Below are 12,020 nucleotides of genomic sequence, written 5' to 3'. Positions count from 1 at the left end.
CTGCTTTCCTTTCTACTTTCATTTACAGTCGCTTCTCTGTTAGAGACAGGAAGCTACAACCTTCATCAGGAAAATGACTAAAACACTGCAGCTGTTTACTCAGTTGTGGACTGGCAGAGACCAAGCTGGACCTGGACGACTCACCTAACTCACACACACTCACACTCACACACACTCACACACACACACACACACACTCACACACACACACACACACACACACTCACACACACACACACACGCACGCACACAAACAAAACCACATTCGACCCTGGTTCCTACCAGGGTTAGGATATTCACATGAATGGAAGTCAATGGAATGTCCTATTAAGGATAGCTACGCAAGTGTGTGTGTGTGTGTATCTCTGCATGCTCCCCAGTGACATTCATGTTTAAAGGGCTGGTCTTCTGGTCCAGTCAGAGTCTCCACACCAGCAGAAGCAAACTGGAGTCAAGAGGAGCCTCTAGGGTTCTGAACCTCTGGGTTGCTGGAGAACTGCACTTCCTGGAAGGCCTATGTAGCAAATCTAACACAAATACGATCAAAGTATGTAAAAACATATCAAAATTCAAAATATCTCACTTCCTGTACCTGGTGAAATGTTAACAAAAAGGCAATCTTCCAAATCTGGTACATGACATTTGAGGGTGGACTGGAATCCCTGAACCACGTCCAGGACCAAGCTTCAGTCCCTGAGTCCTCACCCGTGACAGCCACCTAAAAACAGCCGCGAGAAAAACAAGTGCCTGAAAATTCAGAGAAATTGGTTCCACCCATGTTCTGCAGTGCAAAAACGTAAATAAATGTGGTATTCAGGATCCGTTGCAGTACTGCACATCTGAGTCATGTGAGTACTTCATTCTTGCCGTGAGGAATAAAAAAAAATAGAAAAAAGATAAGAAAAAGAAAGGAATTCACGAAGTACCAAACGAGTGTGTGTTTTTCGGACGGTTGCAGTTTCACTCAGGATTTTCTTGTCAGGTGTCTTTCTGCCTTCATCATAACTAATCCTCAGGTGTGGGACTTTCATGCTCCTCCTCCGCCTCCTCCCCCACCTCGAGTTCCTGTCTGCTGGTCTCCCCTCTCTTCGGTTCTCTCTCTTTCTCCACCGGATCGTCTTCCTTGCTCTCTTTCACGCATCAGGGGACAAGCCAACAGGGCTGAGAATCTCAAGGCCAAGCTGGCGTACAGGAAGATACGGGTGCAATAGCACGTTATCCAGCCTCCCTGTCCGGTCCCACCTTCACTATCGGCACCTCCCACCAGGCCCACAGCACCAGCCGGGCCTCCACCCACCGCGAGACTCCCCGGCTGCTGATCTATGGACCGGCTCTCCATCACCGTGTCCTTCACCTCCACTGTCATGATGCCTGTAGGCTCTTCAGTGGTGAAGGAAACGTTCCTCCATGACTATCAGCACGACATGTTCTCTCTCTCTCTCTCTCTCTCACACACACACACACACACACACACACACACACACACATACTTAAGTATCACGACCTGACTTTCGAACCAGCAGCACCGAGCGATCCCACATCTGCCCGTCGTTGTGGCGTCACAGGTGAGTATCAGGGTGGTCTGACTCTTGGTGTCTGCAAACAGTGACACTTCTGTATGCAGGGAACGTCTTCACAAACTTTAGTAAACATCCTTTTAGGTCAGAAGTCACTAAAATAATCACTCAAGTGACTCGGTGCTCCAGACTAGCAGGTTATCAGAATGGAGTCTGCAAAAAAGGCACCGACGCCTGCCTGATTTTTGGCACAGGTTAAAAGAGAACTCAGGTATTCTGTGCGCTTCAGGGTCACGTTGACCCGAAAACAGCTCTGCAACACACTGTTCCGTTTAAGTTGCGGTGATGTAATCACTCTCCAAAACTCGCCAAACATCTGTTACTGCTTCCACGGTTCATCCAGGGCACTCGAGCACTTCTGCTCGCACGGCGCAGATTTGGTAACCACGTGTGTCCAGATTATAAGCACAACAGTGTCAGAACAACGATGGAGAAGAAAGCACCATCGAAAGTCTTGGTTTTCTTTTGTTCTCATCTCCCCGATAGGCCACCTTTTTGCTCTGTTGCCACTGTGTTGGGTGTTTTTAACAGCATGCAGTCAGAGTTCAGATACATGAGTGATGTGGTGCCCCCGTCCCCCAGGAGGGGCATCCTCAGTGCTCTACGCTTTCAGGCTGAGGTCCGGCCGCCTGCTGGGGGGCTTGACAGCGTCAGAGAGCAGTGGAGGAGCCTCTTCAGCACCTCTGCACACAGGTGCAAGATCCCGGCAGGTACGCAGGACCAAGCAGGCACAGCAGACTCTCCTGGGAAGAGCCGCTTTCCTCGCACTGCGTCATTTCCCATGATCTTCATGTTCCAGACTTCTCCGTGTCACCTGATGCTGGGAACAGCTGCTCAATGTCCTCCGACATCTTCATGAAAGGTGAACATCCGTGTCTATGCGTGTACATTGAAAGGCACACTTTGAAATACACGAGTGTGTGTGTGTGTGTGTGTGTGTGTGTGTGTGTGTGTGTGTGTGTGTGTGTGTGTGTGTGTGTGTGTGTGTGTGTGTGTGTGTGTGATGGACGCCTTGGATGCCACATGATGGACTGGCGGTGCATTTCATCAGTTCCAGTCACCGTGGCTGGTTGAACCGTCACAGACGTGAATCAGGCTGATCAACTTCCTCCAGGAATACAAGCTCGTTCCCGCCCCAGAGTGGTTCAAGAACGAACGCGGCCTGACAGCAGAGGTGTTTGGTCAAACACAGTGAACAGTGAGAGCAGCAGACGATCCCTGGCAGCGCTCGCTGGACGCAGAAGGCTCCGTCTACGTCGCTGCTTTCACTGACGTCTGAGCTTTTCTGCATGTTGTGTTGATTGTACGATCTTGAACCTTAGCCTGATGAGTCCAGTTAGACCACACTAGGAACTTGGTTCAACATCTGGTCCTTTCATTATTCTGTTGATTTTATTTTACCTTTGTGCATGCAACATGTTTGCTTTTAAACAATTCGTCACGATGCCAACAACACCTCGACCAGTTATTTCATTCTCCAGCACAAACAGCAAAGTGATGTCAGGCCAACACCTCCCTCCCTGCCATGTTGTCTGTCCACCAGGAAATGGTGCCTGCGCGGTGCCTAAAAGGTGCGCCCCAGGGTTCCGCACTAGGACCGCTGTCGATCTCGGTGATGTTAACAATCTTTGTGATAATCTGTCTAACGCAGACGATGCAGCCATGTCTTGTTCATCCCCCTGTGTTGTTCAAACTCTGGCACTCCCACAGTTGGCCTTTGATGTTCAGTCCCAGCTCCCGCTTGTTTTACATGCTGGAAATCCAAATATGTGCTTTTTTCAAATGGGAAACCGCTTCCTTCCAACCTTCCTGCATCATCAACTGCTCGGGGGGTGGACACTGAAACGTTTGGGTCATGCGAGTGTTTGGGTTTTATTATTGATGAGAACTTGACATTCAAGTCACACATTGAAAAACCTGCCACCAACCTGAAGCTAAGAATTGGTTTCTTTTTTAAGAAACAAGTCCTGTTTCTCACTTATTTCAACAAAGTCTTTACCTTTATTAGATTTTGGCGATTTGCTGCATAGAATTGCACCTGAGCAGTCCCTGAGGAGGTCGGACGCCGTTTACCATCGTGCTCCACCATTCGTTACTGGCTGTGGAAACTGAGTACAGCATTGTCGTCTGTGTGCTGCTGCTAACTGCCCGTCTCTACCAGCGCTCCCTCCGACTGGGCTGGTGCCCTCACGTCTGGGTCTCCATGTGTGAGGAACCAAATCAATGTGCGCTAGGCTCTCAAGATCTGTGACAGAAGATGGTTCCTAGAGGAGGCTCCACCCCCCTGCAACCCTGAACAGGATCAGGAAAATGGATGGATGGGTGGATGGATGGATGGATGGATGGATGGATGGGTGGGTGGATGGATGGGTGGGTGGATGGATGGATGGATGGGTGGAAGGATGGATGGATGGATGGATGGGTGGAAGGATGGATGGATGGATGGGTGGATGGATGGATGGATGGATGGGTGGATGGGTGGATGGATGGATGGATGGAAGGATGGATGGATGATGGATGGAGGGATGGATGAATGGATGGATGGAGGGATGGATGGATGGAGGGATGGATGGATAGATGGATGGATGGATGGATGAATGGATGGATGGATGGATGGGTGGATAGATGGATGGATGGATGGATGGGTGGATGGATGGATGGATGGATGGATGGGTGGATGGATGGATGGATGGGTGGATGGATGGATGGATGGATGGGTGGATGGGTGGATGGATGGATGGATGGAAGGATGGATGGAAGGATGGATGGATGGATGGATGGATGGATGGGTGGAAGGATGGATGGATGGATGGATGGATGGATGGGTGGAAGGATGGATGGATGGATGGATGGGTGGAAGGATGGATGGATGGATGGATGGGTGGAAGGATGGATGGATGGGTGGATGGATGGGTGGATGGATGGGTGGAAGGATGGATGGATGGATGGGTGGAGGTAGAACAGAACTAGGCAGAGAAGCCTTTAAATTCACTGCTCCTTTGTCCTGGAAGGACTTTCAGAGGACCTCAGTTTGTCAGGACTGATAACGTCGGGCGGCTCCAAGTCGGTTTTAAAAGACAAACGAGTTCTCTTGATCAATGCAACTGAAAACTTTTTTCTCTTGGCACCAACGCTTTGATGGACTGGTTACTCTGTGGTTGTTGTGTGTTGTGTGTCGTGTGTGTATTTGTTTGTTTGTGTTTATTCTTGTAACATTGTTTTATGCTGTTTTAAAGCCAATGCTGCTCATCTGGTTCAATAAGAACCAGTCAGATGTGTTTGTCTTGAAGTCCAGTAACACTGCTGAGCTCAGAGTGCTGCTTTAAAGTGCTGACAGGGACTGTGAGGGCGCTCAGAGCCGCCACCTCGGGCCTCAGGTGCCTCCTCTGACCTGTCAACCATCGTCTCCTTCATGAAAAGATGTGAATTCAGGCTCACTGACACCAGGTCAGTGTGAGGGTGGCAGGAGAGCCGGCCGGTGTTCATCGCCGAATGATTTTTATGCCTCATACATTTTTAATCATTTGTGTTTTTATATGAATGTGTGCTCTTTTGTCATTTCCTTAAACCTTTTTATGGTGACTTGTTTGGTTACTCTCTCTCGTTCACATCAGTTACCACACAATGCAATTTTCAAGTATTTTCACAAGTGTGGAAGAGAACATCCTTGGTTCTCCTCATTGGGGTTCTGTCATCCCTCGGACCACAGGACCCCGGTGGTCCTGCAGCGTCTCTGCTCTTCAGGTTCAAGGTTCCTCAGTGGTCTGCTCCAGCATTGAGGACACAGGGACTTTTCTCGCTGCCCCTGAATTTTCGGAGTCCTGATCTGATGGTTTCAGGTGACGACCAGCTTGGTTGGTCTGCGGCAGACGAACCGGGACGATTAGCAGAAGCAGTCGCAGGCCCTCCAGGCCCTGCTGGTGTGAATGCATCACCCAGGAGGCGAGCCTCGCTGGAGGATGGGAGGTCAAGTCTTTCATTAGTGGTCAAAATTGGACGTCCTCAGTGGACAGGTCTCCCTCCAGGGAGGGCAGCGGTGACCCGGAGCAGCCAGAAGGCAATGTTTCAGCCCTGGAATCAGGAGATGTGTCCTCCATGTGGGTTCACTCGGAAGAGGAGGGTCACCAGGACCTGCAGCTGGACCAGGAGCACCTCTCAGTTTCCAGACTTCGCTTCATTACCCCACCTTGATCATTTTTTCAAGGTTTGAGCCGGAGGTCTTTGAAGTCAACTGTCTTGCTTTTCAAGAAGCAAGTTCACCCTGATGGAGGTCATGTGACTGACAGCTTAGCTCGTCTGTTACAGAAACCTGCTTCTTCAGAGGCCTGACTTTGACCAAGGAGTCTTTAAAAGCCTGGAGGCGGCGTTGACTTGCATCACACACCAGGTGGCAGGAGGAGGTACCTCGGAGCAGCTGGCCTTCCCTCCAATGGGAACCAAAAAAACGCCAGTTTATAAAACCTGTTCATGAACCCCTTAAAGGAAAAGGTCTTCCCGACATTTGTCTACTGAGCTATGGGTCGTTTGTGTGAAGCTGATGGAAAGGTGTCTTGGTGTGATGTTGATCTCGAAACCTTCAGGTGACACAATTGTCGTCCGCTTCTTGAAAAAGAAAACAAGAGACGTGACATCGGAGATGGCCAGCAGGAGGCATGAATGAGTCGCTTCAGCAGACAGGTGGAAAAGCGGGAGAGGGTCTTGAGCTGGGACGTGAGGACACGACGGGCCGGTGCAGGGCTGCCTCAGGAACACGTCATCAGGTGGGGGTGTGCAAAGTAAAGCCCTGTGGAGAGGAATCAGGTTTTTCCTGGTGCTTCTGCTGTTGTCTTCTCAAACGACGGACCAACTCCTAGCATAAGCTCTCCCGGCTATGTTCTCTTTATTCAATCATAAATCAAAGTTAAACGGGTTTTTGATAGTGAGAAATCAAATCAGTCTGACAGAGTAAACAGTGTCTTACCTGTTACATCAGCCGGCGTCCACCTCAAAATCACTCCACTCACAAGTCAAAGGGATACAAAAACGTGTGTGGGAAAATAAGAGACCAGGATATTTTATACAATAGCTTTATGTACACTTTTACACGTCATTAACAAAACAGCCATTCTACAATAACCAGGGTAGTGCTCTGAGCTCCACGCTGACGCTTCAGAAAGTGGCTCTGCTCCTTTGTATTTGGTTTATTGCTGCTCTCCGTCAACTCAAACAGTCTCGGCCATCCAGTGTGTGTGTTGAAGAGCAACGCGGAGGAGGAGGAGGAGGAGGAGGAGGAGGATGTGCTGCTGTAGAAACGCTACCACTAAACTGCACCTGCTAAACTTTTATCTTCAGGCAAAACGTCAGAGGCCCCGACTGTCTGGGGCCCCCCTGACTGTTGAGGAGAAGGAGGGGCCGCAACACGCTACGACAATCCTGATAGAGAGAAAAACATCAAACCTCAAAAGGTCAAACACAGAGCTCCTTCCTCTCCCTCAGCTGGTGCTGCCACCTGCTGGCGTACAGAAGCACCTCAGCCACGTGTGTGTCCCTCACCAGCCTCGGGTTCATCACTACATATGTACACACCCGCTCAGGAAACACATTTTGGTTCTGTCATCGCCAGCAAACCCGTGCGAGACAGCCGGGCCAGCCACACCTCTGTTGTCAGCGCAACATTCGCCATGTGCATTCGTGTGTGTGTCTGTGTGTGTGTGTGCGCGTGCATCACTGCAGCCAGCTTGGCAATTGGCAGGCACAGTTGTCAGTTGATACGACATGTTTTTGTCTGTCTTTCTTTCTTTTTCTGACGCACACACACACACGCACACACGCACACACACACACACACACACTACAAAGGCACTCTGGGAGGAACTGGGGGTCACATGGGTGGTTGCCATGGTTATTCTTCAAACATAATAGCCGATCCAACACATCCAAAACCTCACGCTGGAAAAACTCACAACTTCTTCATTTTAAATAACCACAACCTGTTTGTCCCTTAATGTCACTGTGTGTGCGCACGTCTGTGTATGTGCATCTGAGTGTGTGTGTGTGTGTGTATCCGCTGTGTGTGCGCGCGTGTATCCGCTGTGTGTATGTTTGTGTATCCGCTGGGTGTGTGTGCGTGTGTTCGTGTTGGAGAGCTGCTGCTCTGCTTCCTGTTGTCAGGACGGTCAGTGCACCATTGTTTCAGTCTTCACTGGTCAGCCTCTCCGAGTGAGTCTGTCTGCTCTGCAGTTCAGTCTCCATGGTAACCACATCATCATCACGTGTCAATCATCAGGCTAGAGAGGTCGGGCGTAACAGAGGAGGATGAAAACAAAACGAGAGGAAAGAAAAACCTCCAAGGAGGTGAAAGCAGGGGAACTTTCAGGCGGGAGCTGGACTCTCCAGGGGAGAGCGGGACAGACGACCTCAGGCGTCCTCTTCTACCCACAGTTCTTCGGGAACAGGCAGGGGTCCGAGGATGTTTGATTGGTGGCTTTTCATACCGGCGGTGGAGGTGGTTTCAGGTTCCAGTGGTTATTTCACACGGAGGAGGCCGCCAACATTGGCTACAAACTCTTCCAGGCTCTTGAGGAAGGCCACCTTCTGCCTGCGGTCCATGGTGGGTGGCGTGCTGCTCGCCGTCAGCTTGTTGAAGGCGTCGACCAGCCGCTGGTAGATGACGGCGTCTCTCTGCGTGGAGAGCAGCGTCTCCACCAGCTCCGAGTACTCCGCCTGACAGAGGAGGAAGGCAGAGGGTTAGCTCAGGAACGAACGCGGCAAAGATGGTGGCTGTGTCCGAGGCGGCGTGGCGGTTTCAGCTGCTTTGGTATTGATTTACCTCATGGCTGCACTCCTGATTCAGTGATTAGCAGTGTGATAATCATGGAAACTACCTTTGAAAACACCCTTCAGTCTGAGGGAAACAACAACAGGGAGTTTACTTTGTTAGACGATCAAGAGAAGCAGCAAATCGCAAGTTTTGATCAAGTTGATCAGATGACTTGGTGATGTCATCTCAAAGTATTAAAGGCAAACTCCAGCTGATGTAAGATCAGATCTCAGATACACAGTCACTTGACGGTTCGGTCTTCATGACATGAAATCAGTTGCAATATCTGCTGTGGCCACTAGAGGGCTCACAGCCGTTGCCAAGTTCTGTCTTGATTTTGCTTTAAAAACGTAACTGGACATCATCTACATTTGACCTGAGCTGAAGTGAGAGGCTGATGTTTGTCACCTTGTGTTCAGGCAGCCAACAACCTGAGCATTAATATCTGGTAATGGCTTCCATTATTTCTGCAGTCAAGAGCGGTTCATCAATAACTACTAAAGCAACACAGCAGACGCGACCCTCAGGTTATAAATGTGCTCCATCCTGAGAGCCCAGAGTGAGCAATCAGCTTAAAAGCCTCCTGTTAGTCCTCACAGGACCAGAATCTCCATCCATCAACTCCAGGAGGAGGAGCCGCTTTGCAGTTTTTGTCAGCTTTGGTGTCAGCCAGCCCAGCACATGACGGACGCAGATGTGCATCAAATTAAAGGAAAGATCAACAGGAAGCGTCTGAATCAGGTGTTTGGCCTCCGTGCGCCTCGACAGCCTCGTGTCTCCATCCCTAAAATCTTGGAGGCCGACTGGAGCGACGATGATCTCAGCTGTTGGAAAGTAGTCAGCCGCAGACAGTTTGTGTTAGCAGTTCAGCACAAGAGCAGAGCAGACGAGTCAGAGGACTCCTGACATGTCCAACTCATGACTGGTCCTTGAAGGTGACCGAGGTTAGCGAGGTTTGTCAGGGATGTGACGGGTGAAGCACTTCCAATGAAAGCACGCTGATCGACTGCCTGTTGGTCCGGGCTGCCATGTTGAGGTCCCGAGCTCAGTTGTTTTGTGAGGGATTTCGTTCTTCACCAGTTGGTTGTAAAAGTTCCAGCAGCATCATTTCATTCCCTTTGTGCTCCATGAGTTCTCTGGCCTGAAGGAGCCCTGGCAGGAGATACAGCCCAGGTGTGCTACTGCCCCCTAGTGGCTACGCACTGCTATCAATTTCCATGCTAACTCAAGGGTCAAGAGTAGGATGGATTTCTTTTCTGAACACTTTTTTCAACAAATTAATTAAGAAAAATGCATCAGTTATTTTATCAACCCCATGTTTTATGTTCGATCATCTGTACATTTGATGTTTGATCCACCAATCGACATTTGGTAAGACTCAACAGGACCAAACATGAACACATGATTAGCAGCTGTGACTCGATAGGATCTGAAGAGTCTCTCAATGGAGGCGTTGATCCTCACAGTGAGGACCATCATCGACTCTCTGCAGTTCGCTCAGAGACCGTTTCCTGACGCAGAGTTCAAGAGCGAAGGGTGGAAATGTTGCCACTCACCTGGTGCAGGCACACGAGTGTGTAGAGGGCTTCTCCCGCTGCCACCGTCATCTCAGTGTTGTGTTTTTGCAGGACGAGCATGTCGAACACCAACTAAAGACCAATGAAAATCATTCTTAGTCTGCCAGTCTGCTTCTGTGTCTCATGGATTTCCTGGATTATTGTGTTTCCTTTGGTATTTGATGACCTTGAACCCATCACCTTTGGTAGCAGAATGTGTCCCGTCAGTAAACATCTCTGCCCCGCTGTGACAACATGCTAACGCCACACTGAACCACCCGGCCAGGACCTGGGACCTGCAGTGACAACCACGACTCCCCCGAGGCCCCCACCTACATGTTTATGATGGTAAAATGGGAGACGTACCTTGAGAAAGTGACGGGTGGCGATGAAGAGGGGCGTGTCCTCCTCCTGGTTTTTGGCACACTGCTCAGCCAGAGGAGACAAGGCCTCCAAACACAGCTGGCTGATCTCTGAACTCATCCTGGACACCGACGTTAAGCAGCAACAACTGCAGAGCTTTTCTCTACTATGGCTGAATGTCATCAGCTGTCCTGCGTCACACCAAACAATCATCTGGCGATTCAGCGTGAAACACCGACGACCTATGAGGTCGAGAGCTGAGATCCTTGGGAGGGATCACGATGCGTGTGGAGCACTGACCTGGTACTGACACAGGCTCCTCCTCTCTGCTGAGCAGCGCAGGAGGAGAGGCCCGCTGTCTGACACAGGACCTAAAATACTCAGTGATTTAAACTCCGCGACTTGGCCTCTCTTTTCATCTCTGACTTTATATTCACAAGATGGAAAGAAATCACTTCAAGTGTGTGTGTGAGTGTGTGTGTGTGTGTGTGTGTCTGCACGTGCATCTTTAAGTGGATGTAGTTGACATGTAGGTGGCCTGTAAGAGACTGATGATCCTCCATGTGTAACATCAGTGTCTCGCTCTCCTCTGCCAATGAAGCTCAGCGGTGTGGAGCTTCAGGTGCTGTCTGATTAAAGCTTTGGGCTTTGATGGCAAACACAAGCAGGCTGGTGCCGGCGTTACCGCGGTCAGCAAACACAGCGGGAGGATACGAGGTCATTCCCAGCTCCAGGGAGAACATGAGGCTCTTGAAGAGGTCCTCAGGCAGCTGTGGGATCTTCTCTGGGAAGATCTCACAGATGAAGGTGATCAACTTGTAGTACTGGTTACACAGAGACGGGAACTGGGAGGCAGCAGAGACAAGAGGACAGGGGCATGAGGACACGTCGAGCACGGCTCATACTTGAACCGCTCAATGCTCAGTGTTTTACCTTGAGCAGGTCCTGAGACATGAGGGGAAGAACAATATTGACGCCGTACAGAACCACGTCTGCTGCTGATACCGTCCGATTGGAGGCCGGTGTTCCCTGGTCTTGAGTTCGAAACACCTCATCTACAACACAACAGGTAGTAAAACTTTACTCTCAAGCAACAAAAATGGCTCAGAAGAATCTTCCACTGTTTTGGTTTGAGGTTCTAGCACAGAAAGAAGCAGTGGACGCACCGCTGTCACTGAAGTCGATGAACTCTTTGGAGAGCAGGTTTGTGAGCAGCTCCATGATGAGCAGAAGGTCCTGGTACTGGTCCTCCTCGGCCGCCGCGTCGCCCCGCTTCCTGCTCTGGTTGTTTTTGGAGTAGACTTGCAGCAGTGTCAGGCAGGCCTCGTACAGCTTCATGGACTTAGTCTGGGTGGACGGACAGAAGTGGCAGTTGATGACCTGAAGACATTACGCCACCCCAAACCTGCTGGTTAAGAGTTTTTATTGTGGAACACTTTCACAAGAATTCCTTTGTTTGTGGACGAATCAAACAGCCTTCCTGTGGTCCAGGTCCACCTCACAAAACTCAGCTCCATGAGCTGAATGTGATCATCAGGACAAACACGGCGTCTTCACTCGCGGGTCTTCGCTAGGAGAACTGAGGTGACACTATGATGACACATTATTTCCCGCCCCCCAGCATGTGACACCCACCTCTCCCAGGTAGCAGATCTGCTTGTGAGCCACTTCCACAAACACCTCGATGATGAGGTTGATTGTCTCGGGCGTGTTGCTGTAGACCTG

The 12,020-nt window shown here is 50.2% G+C and overlaps 1 protein-coding gene across 1 annotated transcript in view; it reads right to left on the bottom strand.

Moving 5' to 3' along the window:
* Nucleotides 1-6,647: 6,647 nt before the first annotated feature.
* Nucleotides 6,648-12,020, bottom strand: part of xpo4 (exportin 4) — a 60,521-nt gene continuing 55,148 nt past the window's right edge. The window contains exons 18-24 of the mRNA XM_086220962.1: nt 11,931-12,017; nt 11,462-11,642; nt 11,229-11,350; nt 11,010-11,140; nt 10,299-10,416; nt 9,933-10,025; nt 6,648-8,279 (exon numbers count right to left, since the gene is read on the bottom strand). Of these exons, the coding sequence (XP_086077088.1) occupies nt 8,082-8,279; nt 9,933-10,025; nt 10,299-10,416; nt 11,010-11,140; nt 11,229-11,350; nt 11,462-11,642; nt 11,931-12,017 (930 nt within the window). The 3' untranslated portion in view covers nt 6,648-8,081. The remainder of the gene's footprint in view (nt 8,280-9,932; nt 10,026-10,298; nt 10,417-11,009; nt 11,141-11,228; nt 11,351-11,461; nt 11,643-11,930; nt 12,018-12,020) is intronic.

Source organism: Aulostomus chinensis, chromosome 12 (assembly GCF_037954235.1).
Source record: "Aulostomus chinensis isolate RoL2024-O1b breed Wild chromosome 12, RoL_Achi_v1.0, whole genome shotgun sequence".
Taxonomy (NCBI): domain Eukaryota; kingdom Metazoa; phylum Chordata; class Actinopteri; order Syngnathiformes; family Aulostomidae; genus Aulostomus; species Aulostomus chinensis.
The sequence above is the reverse complement of the archived record's forward strand: the minus strand, read 5'-3'. Positions and strand labels throughout refer to the sequence as shown.